This window comes from Symphalangus syndactylus, chromosome 18 (assembly GCF_028878055.3).
Source record: "Symphalangus syndactylus isolate Jambi chromosome 18, NHGRI_mSymSyn1-v2.1_pri, whole genome shotgun sequence".
Classification (NCBI taxonomy): Eukaryota; Metazoa; Chordata; class Mammalia; order Primates; family Hylobatidae; genus Symphalangus; species Symphalangus syndactylus.
The window spans coordinates 13798333-13825029 of record NC_072440.2 but is presented as its reverse complement, the minus strand read 5'-3'; the positions used below and the strand labels follow the sequence as shown (position 1 = coordinate 13825029).

Below are 26697 nucleotides of genomic sequence, written 5' to 3'. Positions count from 1 at the left end.
GAGGGGACTGGGCGGGGGTTGAACCAGAGCCAAGAAATCAGTACAGTCTGGGCACCAGGGCTGGGCATCTCAGAGGCTTCCTCATTCCTGGCCCCGTGGGAGTAGCCGGACCCCGGCGTGCCGCTGCTGCCGCCGCCGCCGATTCACTTACTGTCTCACGGGGAACCAGGGCCTCCTGCCAAACTGCACAGCCCAGGCTCCATGCACGCCAGCCCCACGAGCCCCACCGACCACCAAGTCCTGGCCCCGGGCCACCCTCTGCTCTTAGATGGGGAGACTGAGGCTGTACATCCAGGAGGGTCGCCCCGGAGGCTGCCCATGCATCAGGAAGGAACAGGGCTGGGACTGTGAGTCCAACACTCTTTTCTGGCTGTCGCCCCCTCCACACCCTGGAGGGGTCCATCCCCCTTGAGACGCCCCTCCACGGGGATCTGGGTCTGGGGCCAGCTCCGTGGGTGCCCAGGCTGGGCACAGCAAGGATGGGGTCTGTTTGATCAGCAGTTCCGCCCGATGCCAGGCTGTTGGGACAGCAGGCAGTGGCCAAACCGGCCCTGCCACATGCCTCCGGCCCTCGGGGAAGCGCTGTGCATCGCCGTGTGCGTGGCTCTCACAGGCTGCAGGCTGGGAGGCCCTGCCACAGCCAGGCTCTGGGGAGGAGCAGCGGAGCCTGTGGCCAGCCGCAGGCTGTTGAGCTTCTGGGGGCCTCATGCCACCTTCCCAGGCCTGGTGAGAGCAAGGCAGGCCCCAGGGCTGTGGAGCCCAAATCCACCAGACCCAGCTGGATGGACCTACAGGGACCCTGAAAGCCAGACCCCATCCTGGTCAGAGGGAAACAGAGGCACAGGGGCCATTGGGGCCTGCTGTCCCTTCTTCTTACAGCAGCTCCAGCCCAGCCCCTGGTAACCAGGTGCCAGGCCCATGGCCCTCCTGTTCCTGCAGCCTGAGCCTGGTGCTGTCCAGCAAGGCCTCAGGGTCTGTGTTCTATGCCCCAGCGCCCCTGGCTGGGTGGGGCCAGCCCAAAGGTGCCTGGAGGCAGGCAGGCGTGACTTGATCTCAAGGGTGGGCTCTGGGCAAGGGTGTCTGGTGTGAGGATGGGAGTGACAGCCCACAGAGGAACATGAGGAAGCCAGACAGCTGGGGGCACATGAAGGCCTCGGGGGCTCGTTCTGGGTGGGCAGAGCATGTGTCCCCACCGGTGGGGCCGCAGCTGCAGGCACATCGCATGGGGACTCCACACACACTTCTCTGATTACAGCTTTTATTGGGCCGAGCGCTCCCCTCCAGGGGAGGCTGCCATCAGAAGGGTGGGGACGCAGCACCTTGGTCGCCATCACCCCCATCTGGGCCACCCTGACCCCCGTCTCACCCAGGCAAAGGGCCTGTTGCTGACAGACTTCAGGGTGGGCAGGGGCTCAGTGGGGTGCCCGGCAGCGAAGGGACAGTGCGAGTGACTCGGTGGCATCAGGGGCCCCGAGGGTCTGTTCAAGCAGGAGGAGGAGCCTGGTTCGGGAGATGGGGGATGGGATGGGGGGTGGGTATGGGGAATAGGGATGGGGGACGGGATGGGGGATCGGGGTCAGGGATGGGATGAGGGATGAGGAATGGGGGCCGCAGCCATCCCCCCTCCGGTACCCAGTGTAGGTCACAATAATTTAAAGACACTATAGACATTTCAACGCTATATAACAACATAAGTTAACCGGGTTCCTTGCAGAGGCTGCCGGGCCTATGGACTCAGGTGTGTTCTGGGACTTGGGGAAGGTAAGGGGATGGGGCCAGGCTGAGGATGGGGCATTCACGGTGACCCGCAGACTCAGAGCATCCAGGCATGGTTGGGGCACATGGGCTGGACCACAGGGCCAGAGCCCCCAGGAGGGACCCACTTGCCCCAGGCTGAGCCCAGGCCCTTGGCTTGTCGGCTGCTCAAGAACACATTCCCACGGGCTTCCAAGAGAACACACCCTAAATGGGGGCCAGGCCGTGGGCAGTGGGGGTGCACCAGGAGCCAGCTGCAGACCATCCTCTCTGGCCTCGGTCAAGTTCCTCCCTCTGTCACTCATGCTCCTCAGAGATGGGTGGGAGCGTCCAGAAAGGACACGTCCAGCTCTAGATCCAGATTCTCTCAGCATTGGGGTCAGGGTAAAAGGACCAGGACAGGGTTAGGCAAAGCCTCAAAGGCACCGAGAGGAGTGCAGGCCCCAATGAGGCTGTCAGGGAGTGGAGGGAGCAACCGAGTGCCTCAAGGCATGGGAGCTACCTCCTGCCACCCTGGGCATCCTGATGTGTTCTCCCAGGTCCAGAGCCCCAGGCTGGGCAGGAGAAAGGTAGAAGCCTCCACTCAGAGTTGCAGGGTCTCTGGCAGGTCCTTGTGCCACTCTGGGCCTCAGAGTCCCCATCTGTCAAATGGGACAAATATCCCTGACCACTCACCACCTGCCTGTCCCCCGTGGCAGCACTGTCCCAGGGGTTAGGCTGGCTCCAGGGGGAAGGGGGTCTCTGTAAACTGGAGGTGCCAGGCCGGGAGGGTGACAGGATGAGGGAGGGAATGAAGCACTCCTGGAACCTGACGTGGGTGACATTTTGATTTGCTTGATATTATTCTTTTTTGTTTGTTTGTTTTTTTGAGACAGAGTCTTGTTCTGTCACCCAGGCTGGAATACAGTGGCACAATCTTGGCTCATTGCAACCTCCACCTCCGGGGTTCAAGCAAGTGTCCTGTCTCAGCCTCCCGAGTAGCTGGGATTACAGGTATGCACCACCACGCCCAACTAATTTTTGTATTTTTAGTAGAGACAGGGTTTCACCATGTTGACCAGGCTGGTCTCGAACTCCTGACCTCAGGTGATCCACCTGCCTCGGTCTCCCAAAGTGCTGGGATTACAGGCGTGAGCCACCACGCCTGGCCATTGATAGGATTTTCAAAAGAAGGAAAGAAGGCGTGGAGGAGCCTGTCCATGGCTCTCCTCCAAGGCCCGGTCAGGGCTGTGTGGTCCGACTAGCCCCTGCCCAGCTCACTTCTAGGACCCGCAGGCACCGCGTGGTCCCCATCAACCCCAGGCTGCCTCAGCTCTGCAGGGGCAGAGGGCCGGCCAGGTGGGGCCGGGAAAGGAAACAGAGGGTGTCGAGGGGATGGGCTGACACAGAGTACGAAGTTAGGGCTGGCTACGCGTTAGTGCTGAGAATCCTCTTCTGATACTAAGAAAACATAAATAATTTGTGTCAACATCTGTCCCCACCGCCCCAGCACCTGGTGGCAGACCCAGCCTGGGAACTGGTCTTGAGAGGCCAGCCAGCGTAGCTTTTCTGTGTCCCTGCTGCCAGGTGGGGCCGGGGACGCTCAGTCTCATCGTCACTTTGCTCTCTGGGATACAGGTGTGTCCTGGAGGTTCATTTTCCAAGAGAGAAGAAAGGGAACTTGCTGGGCCCCGTCGGGGAGCACCAAGGCCCCCTGGCCTTGCTCTCTCAGTGGGTCATGGGCGCTGTTCTGCCGCAGGAGATGATGGGAGGAGGTGGCAGGAAGGAGCCCCAGGGAGGTGGGCAGAGGGCGTGGGCCCCGGCCGGTGCCCTCCTGCACCTGGAGCTCCCCGCTTCTGCACCCGCCTCTGTCTGCCGCTGGCAGCACCAAGGCAGGGAAGGCGAGGAGTGGATGTGCAAAATGCCGCTGGGTTCCGGGGTGCCCGTGGCCACCTCTGGGCCTGGCCTCACTTGCAGGTGAAGACCTCGGTGCGCTCGCTGCAGGTGTTGCACTTGACGAAGCAGCACCAGTGGAATTTGCAGTTGCACTGCCACACCTTGGTGTACTGGTGGGTGTTGTAGCCGCGGCCGCAGCACATGGTGTCACAGCCGTCCGCGCCGGGCGACGTGCGGTTGCAGAGACGGCCCTGCGTGCCCACGCTGCCCGTGGCCGCGTCCTCCTCGCAGTAGTTGGGCGACTTCTCAATGTACACCAGGTCCGTCTCCATGGGCTTCTGATAGCTGCGCAGCTGTTTGATGCGCAGGAACGTGGGCTGCCGCAGACGGCTGGCCCGCACCACCTCCACCTGCACGGCCGCGTTGTACTTCTCCTTCAGCAGGTGGCCCACCTCGCGGAACTTGGGCAGCGTGGTCCAGCAGGTCTTGGTGGTGCAGGAGCCAGACACGCCGTGGCACTTGCACTCCAGCTGCATCCGGTCCTCTAGAACCTGAGGGCAAGAGGGAAGCTGCTCGGCACGGCATGGCCCAAGCTGGGCCCCTCCAAGTTCCCCTACCCCTGCCTCCAGCCCAACCCTGGAGCCCGCTCCTCCACTTGCGGCTGTGTGACCACAGGTAAATGTCTCTCCCTCTCTGAGCCTCAGCCTCCTCACCTATTACATGGGGCTGCTAACAATAGGTCTCCACTGCATAGGAGGTTGTGAGGGCGCAGTGAGAATATTCAGGACTTGGCGGAGCCTGCTGTACAGTTATTGAAGGTATTTTATTAGACTCTCACAGCCCTTCAAGGAGATGCTATATCCTGGTCATGCACTGGTGAAGAAACAGGGGCTTGGGGCTGTGGGACCTGCTGCAGGTCACAGGCAGCAGGTGGGGTAGGCCCAGCAACAGTAGGTGCTTAATAAATGCTCATTACCCCACCCTGCCATCTCTCCCGCTCCCCGCCCTCGGGCTTGGTGTAGGGTCTGGCATGCAGTTGGTGCTTAACAAATGGCTGTTTAATGGAAGCCTGGAGTGCGGTGGCCCTCGGCGCACGTTTGCCCAAGGCCGAGGGATGAGCGGGGAGGCGAGTACGTGGGTCAGCGAGGCCCGGGCGTGCTGAGAAGCCAGCAGCCCCGGCCCGCCCGCTGTTGTTCTTTCTCCCCAGCTCCACAAGGGCCCTCCACGGGTGCAGCCGAGTGTTTTCCTTGGGCCTCCCTCCATGGCCCTGGAAGGCTGATTCCGAGAGCCAGCCCTGACCCCAGGTACTCATTTACCCGGATCGAAAGGGCCCTGCCAGCCGGGCCTGATTGAAGATGGGGAATTATTAGCTGGCGCCCCGCGGCTGCAGAGAGGCCATTTGTCAGCTGTCAGAGCTCTGCTGGCCTCACTCAGCAGCCCAGCCCTGCCGGGGCTTGGCCACCCTCTGTCCCTCGGGCCAGAACTCACGGACATGGGGCACCTGCTGTTGGCCCCCAGCTCTAGCCTGGTGGAGAAGTCCCCCAGAAAATGAATGAATGAATGAATGAGTACAAGAAAAAGAGAGAACCCCACAGAGACGGCTACTGCCCCAAGCAGCTTCCCTCGCCTGGTTGCATGAGGTCCTCTGAGGCTCACAGTTCAGCATGGGACATAGTGAAGGTGCTGCAGGAACCCAGGAGAGCCTAATCCTGCTGGAGTGAGGGTGCTTGAGGTAGGGGCTTCCTGGAGGAGGTGTGGGTATTGATGGATGAGTCGGAGCTCATTAGACAAAGAGGACAGCATCCCAGGAGGGGTTCAACATGAGCGAAGGTCTGGAGACCACTGAGCACGAAAGAAAAGACTGGGTCCTAGACTGGCAGGTGGGTGCCGGGTGGACCCTAGACTGGCAGGTGGGTGCCGGGTGGGCCCAAAGGCTCATCAAGTGGGTGCTGGGTGGGCCCTAGGCTGGCAGGTGGGTGCCGGGTGGGCCCAAAGGCTCATCAAGTGGGTGCTGGGTGGGCCCTAGGCTGGCAGGTGGGTGCCGGGTGGGCCCTAGGCTGGCAGCCTGGAGCTGGGGTGTTCTCTGCTCTGCATGAGTGATGCCCTTCAACAAAGACTGGGGAGACTGGAGAGACTTGGGGGAGGTGGGAGAGGGAGGCTGATGCCCCTCCCAGGATGGCTGAGGGTGGGAGGAGCCCAGGTGTTCTGAGAAGAGGGCGGGGTGGCTTTGGGGAATTGCAGGGCTCGGAGGCTGGGCTGAGGGGCATCTGGGCCAAGGTCATGGGCCAGAGCCTGGACTGGGTGTCTGGGTGACCCCCAGAGAGTATATTGGGACCTCCTCCCTGCCTCCTGTCCCTCTCCCATCCTGTCCATCACCCCAGCTCCCTGTTCATCTCTGCTGGGATCTGTCCCCTCCTGGAAAAGCCCTTCCCTCCACTAACCTGCCCTTCAAGCCTGGAAGTGTCCCTGGCCCTGGCCACACGGCCTGCTCGGATGCTCCCCAGGCCAGGCGCCACCCCAGGAGCTGCCCTGATGGTGGCCCCTCTCGGAGTTCCCAGCCAGGAGAAGTTCACCCCACCTCGGGCTGCTCACCCTCCTCAGATGGGCCTGGATGGCCGGAGACCTGGCAGGCCTGTCCAGACTAGAGGGTGTGCAGGCCACGTGGTCTAGGCTCAAGCTGCCCTCTAGTGCTCCCGCTATGGCCCAGGATGGCTGCCTCTGGTACTGTGCCCTGTATCCCAGTCTTCATCAAGGCCAGGGAACCCAGCTGCATGCTACTGCCCGCCTGGGGATAATCGGCCCCTGCAGGGCCAGGCCCGTGACCATCCGCAGATAAAGCCTGTTGGGCTGCTGCTTGCAGAGCGAAGGGTCACATCCTCGCTTGGCTGGATCCTTTGGGTCAGAGCCTCTCCCAGGAAGTGATCACGGGGTTCAAGAATGTGCCATTTCCTTCTCCAGTGCCCTGGCCATTCGAGCAACAGCAACGGTGGCGCCAGCACTGAGACGGGCCCCCTGCCCCGGGAGACCACCTGGCAGGGCTCAGAGTGAGCTCATCTTGCTCAGGGGAGCTGCAGGCTGCAGCAGGGGCCGCTTCTCCAGGCCTTGGTTCCTCCTCGACCCTGGGGGCCTGGTTGGGCGGGGGGGTGGTGGACTGAGGGGGCTCCAGGAAAGGGCCGATTCAGTGTTCTTTCCAGAATAAGGCTTGTAGCCTGTGCTCTGGCAACAGTGCTCAGTTATAGCCAGGCAGGGGAGTCATGGGGTTGGTGGACTAAAGTCCTTCCAGTGGGAGGCTGACCAGCCCAGGAGCCTGACGTCCGATATTCCAGCCACTGGGGCCGACGGAAGGCACCTCACCCTGGATCCTGGCCACGGCCTGGGGCTGTGGAACGAGGTGCCTCACACCCCCTTCCACAGCACCTCCCCTGCCTGCTGGTCCCTGCCCCTAAGTGTGGCCCTGACCTGTAAGCCCCTCAGGGACACAGCCCACGTCTGCTTCACCCTCTGACCACGAGCCCACAGAGTGGATTGAATGTGGCCTCAAGTGAAGTTACGTCATGAGCCACTGGCCGAGGAGGAGAGAGTGTGGAGGGCGTGTCCCTCCCCAGAGCCGGCGTTCCCATGAGAACGGTGTGAACGATGTGCCCACCCCGCAGGACGCTGTGGACCCTCAGTCAGGGAAGGGCTGTGCAAAGACGTGGAACATGGCCAGCTAATGGGGTTCCCACCCCCTGGCTCCAGGAGCTGGTGGCACTCCCCGACAGCAATGGCTTCTAACCTCATGTCACCAAGAGAGGTGCCCTCAGCTGTCCGGACAACAGCCCCCAGGCCTCTGCAGGTGGACAATCTCCTGCCTTCACTGGGTTGGTCTTGGGGGCATGGCCTCTGTCTGCCCTGCCCCACACAGCAGTGGGGACCATGCACCAGGGGCAGAGCTGGTGCCGGGCACTGGGCACTCAGGTCTCCAAAACCTCAGGGGCTGCTCTGAGAGCTTTCTGCACAGGCACCCTGTGGCAGCCCATTAAAGGCCACCCCAGCCCACCAGGGAGCCTGGGGAAGGGCAGCCAGGGCCTTGGTCTGGTAGAAGTGGGGGCAGGGCAGGGACGGGCCTCCAGACTCTGCCCATCTCACCTTTGCCCACCAGGGACACCAGTCTGGGCCACATACCAGCTTGGGGAATGGCATAGCAGCCCCCCAAATTCATGTCCGCTCAGAGCCTCAGCAAGTGACTTTATTTGGAAGTAGGGCCTTTATAGATGTGATTAAGGAAATGATGGAGAGGAGGTCACCCTGGGTTGTCCAAGTGGGCCCTAAATCCAATGAGAGTGTCCATATGAGAGATGGAAGAGGGCCAGGCACAGTGGCTCACGCCTGTTAATCCCAGCACTTCGGGAGGCCGAGGCAGGCAGATCACCTGAGGTCAGGAGTTCAAGACCAGCCTGGCCAACATGGTGAAACCCCATCTCTACTAAAAATACAAAAATTAGCTGGGCATAGTGGCACACGCTTGTAATCCCAGCTACTCGGGAGGCTGAGGCAGGAGAATTGCTTGAACCCGGAAGGCAGAGGTTGCGGTGAGCAGAGATCAGGCCCCTGCACTCCAGCCTCAGCGACAGAGCGAGACTCCGTCTCAAAAGAGATGGAAGAGAAGGAGACTCAGGCTCAGAGGAGACCTGGTGCAGACAGGCGGGGGCTGGAGGGATGTGACCACAGCAGAGGAACACCGGGAGCTGAGGAATGCTGGGAGAGCCAGGAAGCCTCCTGCCCTGGTGCCTGGAGGGAGTGCAGCCCTGCCAACCAGCACCTCGATTTTGGACTTGGGGCCCCAGAGCTGAGAGAGAACAGATGTCCTTTGCTCTAAGGCCCCACCCGCGGCACTTGTCTGTGGCGGCAGTCAGCTGCTTTCCACCCACCTCATTGTGCAGTGGGGTCCTCAGGATTGGGGGGCAGGGGCAGGCCTGGTACTCTGTGATGGGGCCAGGGCCCCAGCACCAACCCAGGAAGGGCTGGATTCAGTGCTTATGGAAACTTCCAGAAGCCCTGCCCTACACCCACCTCCCACTGCCTTGATGAGCACCGTGCTCTTCAGAAAAGACCCTGTCCTTAGACACCACCACCTGCGGCCTTTTCCAAGGGCTCAGGCCATACTTGTGCCCCACAGATGCACAGGGTAGGGGCTGTTGGAGGGGCAGTGAGGAGTTGGGGGGACAAAGTGCATTGCACCCACGGTGCAGATGAGGAGGCCAAGGCCCAGCAGAAGCATGGGTCAGCCAGGGCCTCACCAACCATTGGAGACAAGGCTGGTAGGAGAATTGGCCACTGGTGGCATTGTCAGAGCCCTTTCCTGTGGCTGTCCTCTTTGTCCCCTGCCCACCCATGGGGACCGTCACCAGCCTTCTTGTTTTCCCACCTCCTGTCTCCCCAGGGGCCAGTCCTGCCTGCCTCCATTTCCCTTCTGTCTTTCCATCACTTCTGAGTCAGCTGACACCAAGTCAGCCCTGGGGTTCACACAGCACCCTAGAGCTAAATCAGACACAACCCTGGTCCTTGAGTTGGTCAGTGTCACTGCCCCAGGGCCCTGCAATGGCACCTGTAACCCAGAGACCAACACCACCCTACCCGGCCCTGGTCTTGCCACACTGCATACCACGACCGGGGTCCCCCATGCCTTTGCCTGTGCTATTCCCTCTGCCTGGAGTGCCCTTCCCCGCATCTCTGCTGTGTACACTTCCCCACGAGCAGGGACCTGAGCTTAGGCCTCCAGAGCCACTCATCCAGGTCTGCTGCTCACTGAGCCTCACTCTCCTTGTCTTTAAAATGGGGACAGTGAGAGCTGCTTCTCCAGGGGTGTGGGAAGGGCTCTGCTCAGAACCTAAGCAGCTGCAGAGGCTCAAGGGTGGTGGTGGTGGTTTCCACGAGGGCTCAGCCTTGCCTTCTCCTCCAGGGAGTCTTCCCAGACGCCTCCAGGTAGGTGACCCACACTTTCCTCTGGCCTCTCAAGGTTCGTGGGCCTCCATTATGGCATGGACTGTGATCTGCCTGTACCTGGAGACTAGTGCTCACATGCTGGCTGTGTCACTCATTCCTTCATCTGTTCACCCATCCATCTATCCTTCCAACCACCTACCCCTCCAGCCATCCTTCCATCCACTGATGAATCCATCCATCTATCCTCCCATCTAGCCATCCACCCACCAATACTTCCGCCCACTCATCCTTCCATCCATTCATGCATCCACTCATACACCCACCAACCCACCCAACAATAACTTAATACCCACCTGCATGATAACCTCCACATCTACAAGAGAAAGTCAAACCCCCGGCCTGGTGTTCAAGATCTCTTCTGTGCCAGGCCCTACTTGCTTCCCAAGCCCTGTGGCCATCAAAGCTTCACTCTGACACTCTCCTATGCAACCAGGCCCTCACCGTCCTGCGTGTGACCCCTGCACCCCTCATGTAGCCAGAGCCCTGGCTGATTCCTCTCTGCCCCGTGCCCAGCCTAGCACTTGGCACAGAAAAGGGCAGTGAGTGACCAGTGGCCTCAGCTATGGTCCCTGGGCCCGAGGGATTCTTCAGCTCCTCTTTGCCGGGAATGGCAAGTCTGTCCCACATCTGAGGAGCCCCCTAGGCTCTGCTGCCCTGGGTGCAGCCCCCAGGCCTCGCAGCCAGAGCTGGCGGGGCGTTCCACTTGGCTGGCCACCCTATCTCAGGCCATCTTGCCGCCGTGCGGCTGCTCCTCCCAGCCCAGTATCTGGGGCCCTCATCTCCAGCGGGTGGGGCCCGGCTTGCTCTGACTTCTTCCCCAGTGTGTCCCTGCCTGAATTTCCACCATTGCCACCCACCACACTCCGTCCCGCCCCGTACAGGAGCGGCTTGCTCCCCAGCAGCCCCCGGCTCACAGCTTCCACCTTCCTCAGGCTACTCCTGCCTCCTGGGGGCATCCCTTCCTTGCCGAGTAAAAAGGCTGCCTCTGCCAGGAAGTCTTTCCTGGTGTGCTGATGTGACCTCTGGGACCAGGAACGCCAAGGGCAGGGACATGAGCTGTGGCCTGGGACCTCCCCCCACCGGGTCCCCAGACAAGCCCAGCTCACACCCTGCATGGAAATGGGGTCCCCGTCTTAGCTGGGGGCTGTGAGCATCGCGTCAGCATTCAGAGCCTCGGCTCTCACATCTCCGGATGGGGACAGCCTCCTCCAGGTGTCGGGAGGCTCAGAGCCACGCACGTGGAGGACCCAGACGGCCCCACCTGCTGCACACCTACAGCGACTCAACTGCTTCTGCTAGAAGAGGAGCCTGAGGCTCCGAGAGGTCAGCGGGTGACACAGCAGTCCCAGCTAACGCCCCCACCAGCCGCCCCCGCCCCCTACCTTCCTGCCGGCCTCATTGTTATGCAGGTTCATGAGGCGCCGCGCGTTCTTCTTGATCTCCCGAGCGTCCACGAAGCGCCGGGAGAAGTCGATGCCGTAACGCACGTCGGCCGAGCAGCCACCCCACTTCCAGCCCTCGGCTTGGTTGTAGTAGCCCTGCTTCTCGCGGTCGCAGCCGCAGTTGCTCAGGTTGCCTTGGCTGCAGGCAGCGGTGACGGCGTGCGCTACGCCAGCCGCGGTGATGGCGTACGTGAAGGCAGCCTCACGGCTCCCTGCGGGGACAGACAGGTGCAGAAGGTGAGACCCCAGGCCCTGGGCCAGGTGGGCTCAGGGATCGGGGTGCCAGGCCTCGATCCACCTGCGGTTGGCTGGTTGCGTGACCCTGGGCTCATCGCTCGCCCCCCTCTGAGCCTCTGACTCACCAAAGCCGGGCTGATGGGAGCCACCTCTCAGGGCTATAGTGGGGGCAGCGCCTGGTATACAGCAGGCCCCAGGTCACCCTGTGAGCGCCTGGTACACAGCAGGCCCCAGTGCACCCTGCGACCGCCCTCCAGCATGCAGCGCTGCCAACGGCTTCTCTCCCTGTTCCCAAGACTGTGGGCGGGAGAGGCCCAGTTTCTCCAGCCCTGAGAGTGAGCGGTGGGGACCTGTGGAGGGGGATGGGCGTCCATGCCTCTGCCAGCCTCCCAGGAGCCCCTCCTCATGAACGGGCATTTGCACTGACCCCCGTGGGGACCAGGCATGCATGGCTGATGGAAGCTGGGGCCACGGGGAGCATGGGGGGGCCTCATCCCCACCTAGGAACCCAGTCAGAAGTCACACAGCTCAGAAGCTTTTTGTTGCCATCTCCCTCTCGGTCCACCCACCTTCAGTCCATCTCCAGATCCTCGGCCTCTTTTCCTCACTTCCTCCTAATACCCCTGCCTGACCCAGGGGCCCCAGAACTGCCTGGACTTGGGCAGCAGCCCTCCCTGCCTCCTCCATTCCCCCAGCCACCAGCTGGTTCCAAGCGCAGTCTGGCCAGGGCCCTCGCTGGCACCTTCGCTGCTCCCCTCCGCCAGTAGAGCCAAGCCCACGGCTGAGCTGGGAGGGGAGGGTCCCAGGTCAATGCCCACTGGCTGCCTCAGCCCTCTCTCCCCAGAACAATGACTCAGTCCTTCCACGCGCTGCTCACATCCCCTGGGGATTATGTGGTCTTTTTGGTGGAATTCCCTCCCACTTCATACCCAAATCCCAAGGACCTTCCAAGGCCAGGGTCTGAGGCCTCCCTCTCCAGGCAGCCTTCCCAGACCCCCAGCCAAAAGGGAGCACTTGGTACCTGACCCTTCAGTTCCAGATCTGACCCAGATCCGGACACCCTCTCCCTGGTGAGCCCTACAGGTGGGGACTTCCGTATGGGTCCGAAGGCCCCTGAGATGGGCAGCTTCAGCTCTCATTTCCTCTTTGTTTCCCCCAGCTCCAGGCCAGGCCCTGTGCATCCTTCCATCCTGGCTCTGGACTCTTGGGTCCCTCTCAACCTGCCCCTGGCTGAGTCCGTGTCATTTCTATGTCCCCAGCGCCTGGCCCATGTGGACACCGAGCAGGCTCAACCATGCCAGCTGGAGGACCAACAGCCAAACTCCAGTGAGCGGGAACCTCCCTGCCCATCTCAGCAACAGGCAGAACAGGGCCAGTGCTCAGCCGAGGAGAGGGCAGCTGGAGACTCACGCCACTGGCATGGCACAGTCTCCTGCCCAGCACCTGCGAGCACCTGCACAGCCCTCAGTTGCCCACTGCTGTGCCTGTTATTGGGGCTGAGGTGACAGCCCGCAGATTGAGAGTCGAGTCAGGTCTGTTCTATGAACAATCATTGAGCACCAATGGCATGTCCAGCTTTGTGCTAGGGGCTGTGTGCATGCTCTGGGGCCACTTCCTTGCCTGCAGCCTGCTGGGGGCTCAGCCAGGTGGGGTCCCTCTTCCCCTAGGGTATCTTCCATCAGGGTGAGGACTGGGGTGGGGCCCACCAGCCTTAGGAGAAGACCGTGGTGGGCTGTCTGTCTGCCGTCACGCAGGGAGCCACGGCTTCCTAGGAACTTACTTCCTGAGAAGAACTCAAGGGGAGGGTGGTGTCCAGCATCCCTCCCTCCCCAGCAAGGTCTGAGACTGCAATGAGTAGGCTGGCAGGGCCACGGCTGGCTCTGCACACTTGGAGGACGCTTCCCACAAGCCTCCCGCAAGCGCCCGCTCTCACCTGGCTATGCCTGCCCCAGGCTCAGACTCGGTTACTCACTGGTTACTCATCGCCTGCCGCTCCCGCTAATTCCTTTTTTATTTGCTTTTAATGAGCCAAACCCTCTGGTCTCTCGTCACGGAGACAAGGGGGAGGTGAGCTGCAGAGAGTCGTAGTTTTGGCAGAATCAGTAAGAACGACGTTAGGTCCGGCCAGAGTCGCTGCCGTGGACTGCGGGCTCCCGTGCGCCCGGCACGTTTGCCTGTGTCGTCCGGTTTAATTCTCACAACAGCCCACGGGGGAGGGCCCGTTACCCCATGTTACAGACCTAGACGCCCACTCCGAGGGTGTGCCTGGGTGTGTAGTGGGAAGGGCTGCAGGCTTCCCCCGTGTCCCTCCTGGGGCTGTGACTGGGGCACCTTGCCAGTCCGCGCACACGCCATGCTTCCTCCAGGCTGACAGCGAGCCAGTGCTTAGAAGCCGGTCCTCTGCAGCGGGTGCAGACAGCCTGGACCCATGCGCCTTGCTCAGCAGCTGTCAGTGGCCCCCAAGGCCTCTGAGACGACTTCCAGTGCCTTGGCCTGGCCCCCAAGGCCCCGGAGGCCTGACCCCACCGGTCCTCACCCACCACTGCCTGCAGGTGGGGCAGCCACCTCTGGTGCACAGTAACTACTCCTGAATAAAGGACCTACTGGCTTCCTGCCACCTGCCCTGGGGGACAGCGGCCCCCTCCCTTCCTGGAATACCTGCCCACCCTCCCACATATCCATGCACTACTCAGGCTCTGGATGCAGGGAGGGAGGCTCCCTCCTCCCCGAATGCCCACTGTGGTGGGCACGCCCTCCTCTGGGCTCTCACTGGGTGTCCCTCTGGCTGCAGGAGTGGTGGGCAGGATCCACATCTGATTCTTTTGTGTACCTCCCACCCATCGCTGTTTCCCAAATCCCATGCATGAGAAGGTGTGGGCTGGGCACGTCCCCCACACCACCTTATCTCCAAGACAGCCCCATTCTGATCAGACCCATTTCACAGATGGGAAAACTGAGTCTTCAAAGCAGGAAGGGATTTGCAATAGGTCCATGGCGGTGACCACAGCCATCTGAGCTCAGCAGCTGCCCTAGATGTGTGTGGTGATGGGGAAGCTGGATGAGGGCAGCATGGATACTCTGTTTGGGGCCGGCAGCTGTCCTGCTGGTACACTTGGGTCTTGGGAGGCCTAGGGCATCTCTGAAGACCCACAGCCTACCCAAGCACAGATCTGCACCCCCAGACTCTAAAGCCAGCAGCAGCATCCAGCAGTATCCCTAGAAAATGCCAGAGCAGGCTATATTCTGGCCACCCCTCACCCCACAGCCCTCAAAAGCACTGGGTGGGTTTCTGAGTAATAGTCCTGAAGGTTCCAGCCCTGCTGCAGGATTCACTGTTTCCAGTGCAGTCTATCTTTGGTGCCTCGGCAAGTTACCAACCCACTCTGAGCCTGTGTTCCCATTTAACACATGGAACTCAAAATCCTCACCTTGCTGCACAGCCCTAGCTGCCAGCTCTGAGAGCAAACAGGACCAATGGGCGTGGTACCCACATCACCAAGATGGTGGACAGTCCAGGGCCGGCTGTAGGTGGACGAGATGCAGGAAAGGACTCCAGGACAGACCCAGGCATCTCTCCGTGCTCCATGCAGACTGGGCTGGAAACAGCCTCCTCCCCAAGGCCAGCCCCATCGGCCCTGCCCAGCTGTCCGGAGTATCAGAGCAGCAGAGTCCTCAGAGACACGTGGGTAAATGGAGGCTGCTGGGTCAGAAATTGCCTGGCCATACAAGGGTCCTCCAGCTCTGCTCTCTTTTCTGTAAGTTATTTGAACTCAAGCCCTCACTGGACCCCCTGGCTGGGCCCAGGACAGGCTCAGAGGGAGGAGACGCAGCCCCCTGCCCTGCCCCTGCAGTGCCAGCCAGACCCTGATGTCCAGGGAAAGGGGGGGTGTGCTGGGGCAGAGCTGGGCCCTCATCCACAGTCATCTCACTCTGACCATGAGGAGGATGGTGGGGATCCTGGCAGATCTCTGTGAGCAGCTTCTAGAAAGAGCAGACGTGTCTCCTGCACAAAGCCAGGGCTTGGGCAGGATGAGGCTTCCCCCTCTTCTCCTCAGGGCACAGCTAGGGGCTGAGTCCACCCTCCCAGCCACAGCTGCCACAGCTGCCACAGCTGCCACTCCTCGATATCCACTCAAGCTCCCTGCCACTTCCTAGCGTCCATAGGGGCCAGCGCACTTTTGTTAGAAAGCCATGGTTGGGCTCCTACTGACCTCATTAACTGCATGGAGGAGGAGGTGGGAGAGGCACTTGGTGCCCTCCTAGGAGGAGAGCCAGGAGTCTGCAGCCTCAGTGCTGGGAAGGCCCTCGGGGACCATCCAGTGCAGCTCCTCCATCCCCAGCAAGGAGCCTGAGGCCCAGCGATGGGCAGCATGCTCCCCGAGGTCACACAGCAGCTCAGGAAATGGGGGATCCAGAACATGAGGTTCTCAAGTGACTGACGTGAGGGCAAAGGTCTGGGGGCCACACATGCTCCCGGAGTCTTCTGGAAGCAACGGGGAGGCTCAGAGTCTGACACCCTGCCTTCAAGTCCAGACCCTGAAATTGGCCAGCTGAGTGACCTCAGACTGGTGAAGGGGCCTTTCTGTGTCCCTGTCTCCCTGCCTGCAAAATGAGAGAATTGCTCCAATCTGGCCAGAGGGGCACACACAGTCCTGGGGGCAGGCTGACCTGAGCTTCATGCCTGCAGGTGTGACACACCACACATTTGGGATCTTTGTGGGCAGACACACATTTGGGCATCCCTGGACAGCAGGTGTGCGTGTCTGCATGTGTCCCTGGGCATACACCTGGGCTGACCCTTGGAGGCAGTGCCCACCAGTGGCCATGTGAACCTGTGCTCATGGGTCTGTGCTTCTGGCCCACATGGTTCAATTATCCTCCTGTACTTGCTCCTCTTTTTAAAAAATGACATTTTTGTCCGGGCACAGCCCAGGTTCACGCCTATAATCCCAGCAGCACTTTGGGAGGCTGAAGCGGGCGGATCACCTGAGGTCAGGAGTTCGAGACCAGCCTGGCCAACATGGTGAAACCCCAGCTCTACTAAAAATACAAAATTAGCCAGGCATGGTGGCGGGCACCTGTAATCCCAGCTACATGGGAGGTTGAGGCAGGAGAATCGCTTGAACCTAGGAGGTGGAGGTTGCAGTGAGCCGAGACTGCGCCATTGCACTCCAGCCTGGGCAACAGAGCAAGACTCCGTCTAAAAAAAAAAATGACATTTTCTACAAGTCAATAATAAAATGGTTAACAACTCAATTAGAAAGGACAAAGACTAACGGATGAATGGATAAAGAAAAGGTGGCATAGATACACAACGGAATATTACTCAGCCATGAAAAAGAATGAAACCCTGTCATCCCTGCAGTGGCATGCAGGTCATCATGTGAAGTAAAAGAAGCCAGGCACAGAGAGACAAATGTCACATGTTCTCACTCACGTGGAGGAGCTAAAAAAAGTTGATGTTATTGAGGTAGAGAGTGGAATGACAGACGCCAGCTGCTGGGGAGGGTGTCGGAGGATGAAGAAAGGTGGGTTAAGAGGTATAAAGATGGCTGGGTGCGGTGGCTCACGCCTGTAATCTCAGCACTTTGGGAGGCCGAGGCGGGTAGATCGCCTGAGGTCAGGAGTTCAAGACCAGCCTGACCAACACGGTGAAATCCCGTCTCTACTAAAAATACAAAAATTAGCCAGGTGTGGTGGTGCGCGCCTGTAATACCAGCTACTCGGGAGGCTGAGGCAGGAGAATCACTTGAACCTGGGAGAGGGGAGGTTGCAGTCAACCAAGATCTCACCACTGCACTCCAGCCTGGGCAACAAAGCAAGAATCTATCTTGAAAAAAAAAAAAAAAAAGAGGTACAAATACACACAGGTGGAAGGAGTGAGGTATAGTGTCTGACAGCACAGTGGGGTGACTACAGTTAACAACAACATGTTGTGTATTTCAGAACAGCCAGAAGAGAGAACTGGAAATATTCTCAACACACAGAAATGATAAATATTCTAAAGGAAGGAAATCTTAAATACCCTGACTTGATTGTTATACACTGTATACATGTATCAACATATCACATGGACCCCGTAAATATGTGTAATATTACGTATTAATTTTCAATCAAAAAATAAAAGCTAAAAAATAGTAGGTCAAGGACCTGAACAGACATTTGTCCAAAGAAGGTATAAAAACATTCAATAAGCAGACAAAAGATTCTCAGCATCATTAGCTGTCAAGGAAATGCAAATCCAACCCACAATGAGATGCCACTTCACACGCACTAGGAATAAAAGGCAAAAAAGACCGACAATACCAAGTGTTGGTGAGGATGTGGAGAAATGGGGACCCCTGTATGCTGGTGGCAGTGTAAGATGCCGATGGCAGTGTGAGATGCTCGTGGCAGTGTGAGATGCTCGTGGCAGTGTGAGATGCTCGTGGCAGTGTGAGATGCTGCAGCCACTGTGGCAAAGTTGGGCAGCTCCTCAAAAACTTAAATGTAGAGTCACCATGTGACCCAGCACCACCACTCCTATGCATACACTTCAGAGAAATGAAACAGGCACCCACTTATATATTGTGCAGAAGTATTCATAGTATCCTTATTTGTAACAGCCCAAGGTAGAAACAACCCAGATGTCCATCAATGGACGAAAAGATAAGGAAAATGTGTTCTATCCCTACGGCAGAATATTACTCAGCCTTAAAAAGGAATGAAGTATTGATATATGCTCCAGTGTGGATAAAACTCCAACACATTGGCTGGTCGGCTGGGCACAGTGGCTCATGCCTGTAGTCCCAACACTTTGGGAAGCCGAGATGGGCGGATGCCTTAAGCCCAGGAGTTTGAGACCAGCCTGGGTAACATGGCAAAACCCTGTCTCTACCAAAACACACACACACACACACAAATAGCCAGGTATGGTGGTGCATATGCCTGTGGTCCCAGCTCCTCAAGAGGCTGAAGCAGGAGGGTCACTTGGGCCAGGAGGTCAAGGTTGCAGTGAGTCACGTTCACACCACTGCACTCTGGCCTGGGCAACAGTGAGACCCCATCTCAACCCTCACCTCAAAAAACCCCAAAACACCATGCCAAGTGAAAGAAGCTAGACACCAAAGGCCACATATAGTGTGATTACATTTCTACGAAATGCCCAGGCCGGGCACGGTGGCTCATGCCTGTAATCCCAGCACTTTAGGAGGCCGAGGCGGGTGGATCACGAGGTCAGGAGATCGAGACCACAGTGAAACCCCGTCTTACTAAAAATACAAAAAATTAGCTGGGTGCAGTGGCGGGCGCCTGTAGTCCTAGGTACTCGGGAGGCTGAGGCAAGAGAATGGCATGAACCCGGGAGGCGGAAGCTTGCAGTGAGCCGAGATCGTGCCACTGCACCCCAGCCTGGGCGACAGAGCGAGACTCCACCTCAAAAAAAAAAAGAAAGAAAGAAAGAAATGCCCAGAGGAACAGGAGTTGGAGAGACAGACAGCACCTTAGTGTTGCCAGGGGAGAGAGGAGTGGGACTGATTAAGCCACAGGGTTTCTTTCTGGGGTGATGAAAATGTTCTAAAATCAACTGCAGTGACAGCTACACAACTCTGGATATACTAAAAACCGTGGGCTTGTACACATTAACTGGATGAATTGTAAAGTATGTGAATTAGATCTCAGTGAAGCTGTGATGCACACATAGGGGCAATGGATGGCTTTCAGAGGGTTTCATACCCATGTCCTACTCAATTTAAACCCTCCCTGAGGCCCCAAGGCTATGAACTAAGACCCCCCCACCTCACAATTAGGACACTGGACTTAGGAGAGGCAGGCGACTGGCCCAAGGTGACACAGCAGGTGAGACACCAAGCCAGGATCTGACCAGGACCCCAGAGTTTGTGCTCAGCCCACTCCACACCCACCGGGACAGGGAAAGCTGCAAAGTCTGCCTTGTGCCTCACTGACCTGGGTGCCACGCTTGCCTGTGCCAGCCTCTGACACTCTACACACATGCGACACTGCCTGTAACACTCACGTTATTGCCACCTGGCTGTCCCCGGCACCAAGTACAGCCTCCCTCCTGGCCGGACCTCCCAGAATCCCATGGGTGAGGCTCTCAGCCTCCCATCCATCAAGTTGTTGCCCAAGGTCAAGTGCAAGGCCTAGCACACAGCAGGGCAGGACCAATACACCGAACCCGGGGAGCAGACAGGCTGGGAGCGGCTCACAGACAGTGCCGCCAGAGGCCAGGGGTCAGAGCCACAGAGGAGCCGGCAGGGCAGGGTGGCTGGAGGGACTGGGGTGCAGGGTGGCCAATGAGGGCTCCTCTCAGGAAGGGATGCTGAAGGTGGGTCCCGAAGGATGGTAGAGGTGAGGAACACAGAGGTGCAGGGAACAGTGCTCCAGGCAGAGGGAACAGCAATGCTAAGACCCCGAGGTGAGAATGAGCTGACCGTGAGTTGTTTGTCCCAGCAGAGATCAGTGATGATGAAGTGGGGGATGGTCCTTGGGGGCTGTACCAAGTTGCCCTCGGAGAAGACCTTGGACTTTGTTCTGGAAAGATGGAAGCCCCTGGAAGGTGTCACTTTGACTTACATTGAAAGGGACCCTCCACCCCACCCACTGGGAGGCCTGTGCGAGGGTTTGGGTAAGAAATGCTGATGACCCGCCAGGTAGAGGTGGTGAAAAGTGGCCAGGTCTCAGAGTCTCAGGGTAGAGCTAATGGGATTAGCAAGTGGATCGGGTGAGGGGGTTTAGGGAGAAAAGAGTGCGGAAGGGCCGGGCGCAGTGGCTCACGCCTGTAATCCCGGCACCTTGGGAGGCCAAGGCGGGCAGATCACCTGAGATCAGGGGTTTGAGACCAGCCTGGCCAACATGGTGAAACCCCGTCTGTACTAAAAATACAAAAATTAGTCTGGTGTGGTGGCAGGGGCCTGTAATCCCAGCTACTCGGGCAGCTGAGCCAGCAGAATCACTTGAACCCAGGAGGTGAAGGTTGCAGTGAGCTGAGATCGCGTCACTGCACTCCAGCCTGGGCGACAGTCCAGCCTTTGTCTCAAAAAAATAAAAATTAAAAAAAAGAGTGCAGACTCTTTTGCAGTGAGGACCCCAATGCAGTGAGGGCAGCTGGTGGGGCGCTGTTACCAGGAAGCTGGACAGGATCAAGTGGAAGGAGTTTGCCTCGGCCACAGGTGGTTTAAGGTGCCCAGGGATGGCAGGAGAGAGGCGACGGGCAGGTGGGAACTCAAGCCTGGCACCGAGAAGATGCCCCAGCGTTGCCCAGCCCCCACCTCCCGGGGCCAACCCCCCATGGAACCGGGGCTTGTGCTCCGTGACCCTGGCCAAGGCCCTCACTCCTCGAGCCTCGGCTTCCCCATTACCATGGGATGAGGCCTGGTGTCGTGGGTTCTTTAAAACCCCTTTAGCAGGGGAGCTTTTGTGAGATAGACTTCCCTGAAGAATAGGTCAGGGGAGGAGGACTGCTGGGGCTGAGGTAGGGTAGGGATGCAGGGTGGGGTGGGGTCCCTGAGGCCTGGCTGGGGAGGGGTCCCTGGGACACGCCTGGCTGGGGAGCTCCTTGGTTATCTGAGCCCCGGTCTGCCCCCTACCCCACCTGATTCCCAGGCTCTTCACAGCCTAGAGCTGGACGGGGGTGTACTGTCCCCCCTCCCCAGTTTACTGGTGTAGAGATTGCGACCAAGGGAGGTGAGGAGACACCCCTGGGCCACATCCGCAGCTCCTGGTGTTACCCGGCCCAGCTGGTGTGGCCCCCGTGTCCAGGCTGGGGGTCTTGGTCTAGACGGCTCGAAGTGGCTGTTGGGCACAGAAGCTGGAAGAGAAGCTCAGAGCCCAGGTGGGGCCCCACAATGGCCCCCTGTGGCTGTCCACGCCCCAGCCTGCCCTTTGACCCCAGCCAGGGCTCAGTCACAGGGGGATAACTCACTGCCTGAGCTAGTCTGGGATCTGCGTCCCTGACACACACAGAGCTCAGGCTGGGGTCATCGGGGTGGAGGCAGAGACCAAGGCACGGGCAGAGAAGCCTCCAGGCCACAGCTTGGCCCCAATCCCTGCTTGTGCAGTTGAAGGATCAGAAGCGCAGAGCCCTGGCCTGCCTGGCCCTGCTGCAATCCTGGCCTGGACCACCCGGGGCCGAGATGCGCTCTGGCCAGGGAGGGCTGGACAGGCTGCCTCACACCCTGTGCCTAATTCTGTGGCTTACACGAAGGTGATAGCAGCACGCACCTCGTGGGGTCCTACGTGGGTGAGTTGAGGCAGTGGAGGGCTCAGGACGGGTAGGAACATAAAAGTGCTGGATGCGTCTGGGCCACTTTTATTAATATTACCCATCTCCGAGTAGGCCTGGACCCTGGGCCCCATGGTCCTGGCCTGGGTGCAGCCTGAGTGGGTGCTGCACATGTGTGCATGTATGTGTGCGTGTGTGTGCGTGTGTGTGCAGTGTGCACATGTGTGCAGGCATGTATGTGTGTGCAGTGTGCATGTGTATGCGTATGTGTGTGCGTGTGTACAGTGTGCATGTGTGTGCGGTGTGCACATGGGTGCATGTGTGTGCATGTGTTTGTGTGTGTGTGTGTGTGCCAGGTGTACTGCTGTATGTCTCTCCACACGTCTCTGTCCTTCCCCCTCTGTTTCTCGCTCTCCCTCTGGGTCCCTTGGTCCCTCTCTGTCCCTCTGTCTCTCTCCAGCCCCACCCGGCCCCCGCCCGGGCTCGGGCTGAGTCAGCGTCTCCACACTAAGCTCTTCTCTGCCGTTGTCATAAACAGATCATTGGAAAAAGTCATGCCAGGTCCAAACACGCCAGCGCCCGTGCGCCTGAGGCCTTTGTTCCGACCCAGTGGAGGCCCTCACACGCCAAGCGGCAGCCCCCCAGGTGGGGACAGCAGATTCCGAGTGGGAAGGACCTGGCCTTCCGGGAGCTTTTCCCCAGCCCTGAGGTGCTGGGGGAGCCCAGGAGGCCCCTCCTGTGTCCAGCCCAGGGTGGCCTGCCCTCGGGAGCGCTCTGGCAAAGCCAGCAACCGCCTGTGTGAGGTGGCACAGAGACCCCTTCCTCCCCGGGGCTGCTCCAGGGCTTCTCAGCACCTGGATCCTGGCGGGCAGTTCCCTGAGGGCCTGCGGGCTTCTCTGGCCCTTGGGGGCCACATGGCCTTGGGTGAGTGACACGGTCTCCTTGTGAGCCTCAGTCTCCCCATCTGTGTTGTGTGGGCGACAGGACCTGAGACGGTCACGTGACAGGGCCCAGCCCAGGCGGCGGCTACAGCCATGAAAGAAATGACCCTCCCAAAAAGGAGGCAGGAGTTGGGTTGAGTAATGGCTGAGGGCCGGGCTGCTGTGCCCCTGTGAGGCCGAGGGAGGGGCCCTACCCACCCTGGGGTCTGTGTCCTGCCTCAGTAGCCCAGGGCTCTGGAGCCTTTGCCCATGGAACCCACATGGGAAGCTCTGTGGGGACCTCCATGTCCCCATTCTGAGGAGAGATCCCAAATCCTGGCAGAGTCCCAGCCTCCGCCTCGGCCCCTCATGAGGCAGGTAGGGCACCAAGGTCCCCAGGGCACCAGGCTGCACCCAGGGTCACACAGTGGGACCCGGGCAGGTAGGGCCTGTGTCCTTGGCTGTGGCGTCTCTGCAGCCAGACCCCATCCTCACTCCACTCTTGTCCATCTGTCGGGGCCCTGCCGGGGAGGATGGAAAATTCCCAACTTGGATGAGTTCCAGGTGGCCTTGGAGGGGCCATGTGGAAGGACTGGGACTGGAGGGCCAGCCACCGCCCAGCCCACAGGGCCTCCGTGCCACCCCCAGGAAGGGCCACAGCCCTGCCACTGCCACAGCCCCTCAGGCTCCATCCTCCCAGGAGCCTGTGAGCTGCCTTCCCGGGGAGGGGCAGCCCCGGCCTCATCCCACCCCGAGCCAGGACTGGGCTTGGGCAGCTTCGCCCCCAGGAGAGTCTTTCTGACCCTGACTTTCAAGGCCCCAGTTGTCCCTACAGTCCTGGCTGCCTGGCCCCTGAGCCTCAGAAATGCCTGTTGAGCTGCTTTGGGCTGGGCCCCTGGGATGAGGGTGGAGGTGGGGAGTGACCAAGTTTGTCAGCCTGGGGCCTACAGACCACCAAGGTGTGGCCAGCACGAGACTGGGCCCAGCAGGCATTGCCTCCCGGCCTGGCCCCATTGGCCTGTGCTCACCCATCGTGTCCTGGGTGCAAGCCCTGGCCTGGCATACAGCAGGCACTCAATGAATGCAGGCTGAAGAACAACCAGGCCTGATGAAGGGGGCTGCCCTCCCACCCCCATGCTGACTGTCCTCCAAACATGGCTGCTCAGTGACCCTCCGCCCTCAGACTGCCCCACCCCACGCTGGAGGGCAGTGTCCTGGAAGTGACGGTCAGATCCAGGTTCAAATGTCCCGTCTGTCCCTGACCAGATGACTAGGGGCCACCCCCTCCTGTCCCCTATGGGTGCAGCACCGCTCAACAGAAGGTTCAGGCGAGCCGCAGGTGTCAGCTGAAATTTTCTAGTAGCCACATTAAGAAAGGTGAAAATAATTTTGGTGAACTTAATTTTTTTTTTTTGAGACGGAGTTTCACTCTTATTGCCCAGGCTGGACTGCAGTGGCATGATCTAGGCTCACTGCAACCTCCACCACCCGGGTTCAAGTGATTCTCCTGCCTCAGCCTCCTGAGTAGCTGAGAGTACAGGCATGTGCCACCACACTCAGCTAATGTTGAATTTTTAGTAGAGATGGGGTTTCACCATGTTAGTCAGGCTGGTCTCAAACTCCTGACTTCAAGTGATCCACCCACCTCAGCTTCCCAAAGTGCTGGAATTACAAGTGTGAGCCACCATGCCTGGCTGGTGAGCTTAATTTTGATAGTATATTTTATTTAGCCAATATATCCAAAATCTTACCATCTCAATATGTAATCAGTAGTTATTCAAGAGATACTGCATTTGCTTTTGGGGTTTGAGTCTTCAAAATCCACGCGTATCTTACACTTACTGCACATGTCAGTTGGCCAATACCATATCACAAACACTTGCCTGCCAGAGGTGGCTTGGGGCCACCAGAGTGAACACGTGAAGAGTCCAGCCCTCGAGAACTCATCCCTGCTGGGGGTCACAGGGCCTGGCCTGCAAAGCCCCGCAGGGCGGTAGGTGCACCTGGCCTGGGAGTCACCCTCTCACCCCACGACCCCTGGCCTCTCAGACACCCCGAGATGGGTCCCTTGGCCCCTCAGACTGTCCAGCAGCCAACAGCCCTTGCTGAGCCCCTGCTGTGTGCAGCCCAGGAAGACACTCCCCACGCAGAGCTCCCCTCCAAAGCAAACAGGAGCAGGCGACAGCTGTGCTGGTGTCCCGGGCCGCTCACATGAGCATGGATTAGGGGCAGTCCCTATGCCTGGTCATGTCTGAGGCCAGCACATGATGGGCAGCACTCAGCGTTCCCTGGCAGCTCAAGGGTGGAGCTAGGGGGCCCGAGAGCACCCAGTCGCTGCCCCAGGCCCGTGGTCCTGGGGGACTCTGGGCTCTGGGGGGATGGGGGCGGCGCAGTGGTTGGAAGGAAGCGGCCTGCAGAGGGAAGTCCTCGCCTGATCAGAATCTCCTATGCCTTCTGGGCCCTCCAGAGCTTCACTGGTGCTCCAGCCCTGCCCTCACCCTCCAGCCTCTCCTGTTAGCCCTGGAAGCTCCTATCATTCCTGGAAAAGTGTTCTTGGCTTTCCGGCCCCAGAGACTCAGCAGATGCTGTTCCATCCACCTGGCGCCCCCTTCCCTGCGCTCACCTCCAGTCTGGCCTGGGTCACCTCCTCCGGGAAGCCCTTGCTGACATCCCCGATTCGATGACTGTGCCTGGTTGAAACTCCCTGCCTTGCTGGGGGGGCCCCAGGTTTCCAACAGACTTTCCTGGGATACAAGGTTCTCCTGATGCTCACGGTGCCCCTTCATCCTCCTCCCCCCACTATGGCAGAAGACTGCTCAGCTGGGGACAGTCACCCCTAAGCTCATTTCCAGTCAACAGAAGAGACATGGGACAAGCCTCTCTTGACACATGAGGAATAGGCCTGGGGTGGGCTCAGGAGGCCTCAGGCATGAGGGGGACCACAGCAGTGGAGGGGGCCTTGTGTGAACCTTGACCCTCTGAGGCGAGCAGAGCAACTGGAACCCAGGGGCCCAGGGCAAAGCTGGCACAGGGTCATTAGAAGAAACATCTCTCTAATGGGGAGAAGCGAGCGCCCCATCCCCAGAGGCATACAAGCACCCACACCAGGTGATGGAAAAGGGATTGGAACTTTGCACAGGGGGTTGACTTGCCCTTTTAAGGGGTACCCTTTCAGCCCTCGAGATTTAGGCACAGCCCAAGGTCAAGGCCTGAAAGGGGCTGTCCCACCCACGCAGGCCAAGCCCCTTCTCAGGGCCAATCATTAATTGGCACTGCTTGAGTGGCTGTTCCCACAAGTGTCCTGGCAGCCTGCCAACCTATGGCCTAGCTCCCAGCCCATGCCAGGGCACCCAGCTGGCCTCGGACATGGCTGGCCTCCCCGATCGGCCCCTCTTCCTGCTCATGACTCCCCGCAGCTGAGCCCTGGAAGGGGAACAGGGCCTGGCGTGCTTGGGGAGGAGAGAGGAGCCAGATATGCTTGAAGCTCTGGTTTTCAGAAGGGATGTGGGGAACCAGGGTGAATATGGGAGGCAGCTACTCAGATTCCAGGCTAAGAAGTTCACTTTATCCTGAGGCCATAAGGAGCTACTGCAGGTTTTGGAGGAAGAGCTTCTGTTTAACTCAGCAACTAGGGCTGGTGTGGGCAGGAGGCAGTGACAGCTGCCAGGGGAGGGCCAGAAAAGCAGACTGTGCCGCGGCCGTGAGGCAGAACCCTGAGACGTGTGGGGAAATGATACCAGGTTTCTGCTGAGACAACTGGCCGGGGGAAAGCTGGGGACAGGAGATTTAAGTAACAGGGTGCTGAGTGTGTCAGGCCAGAGGTTCGCATGGGTCGCGGGGAAAGGAAGCCGTGAGCAGGAGTGAGCCTGCAGCTGAGAGGGCAGAGCGGGGCGAGGGGGCCAAGGTGCACCTGGAGGATCTGGCACTTCCCAGCTGGGACTGGGCAGAGAAGTCCAGGCTACAAGCCGGGGCCCAGAAGCCAGGGAAGAGGGGGGACAGTTGACACCAGGAAGGTCAGGAGTGGCCCAGACCAAGAGCAGTGGGGGCGATCAAGAGTGTGAGGTGAGGATGGTGGGTGTGGACAGCTCTGCCAAAATGTTTGCTTCTGAAATGCTCAGGAAAGCAACGGGGGTGTCTTAGGTGGGCTTCCTAGCAGAAGAGACTGAGACGGGATGCAGCGCTTCCAGGATCAAGGAACAGGACAGGACACACAGCCACATGGCCACACAGCCTGATCCCCAGGCCAGCTCGGGGACCCCAC

At 59.4% G+C, this 26697-nt stretch overlaps 1 protein-coding gene across 2 annotated transcripts in view; it reads right to left on the bottom strand.

Annotated features, from left to right (window-relative positions):
• Nucleotides 1-1241: 1241 nt before the first annotated feature.
• The window catches only part of WNT7B (Wnt family member 7B), a 53686-nt gene continuing 28230 nt past the window's right edge, over nucleotides 1242-26697 (bottom strand). For both annotated transcript variants that reach the window (XM_055253887.2, XM_055253885.2), the window contains exons 3-4: nucleotides 10998-11269; nucleotides 1242-4181 (exon numbers count right to left, since the gene is read on the bottom strand). In XM_055253887.2, coding sequence (XP_055109862.1) covers nucleotides 3702-4181; nucleotides 10998-11269 — 752 coding nt within the window. In that variant the 3' untranslated portion in view covers nucleotides 1242-3701. The remainder of the gene's footprint in view (nucleotides 4182-10997; nucleotides 11270-26697) is intronic.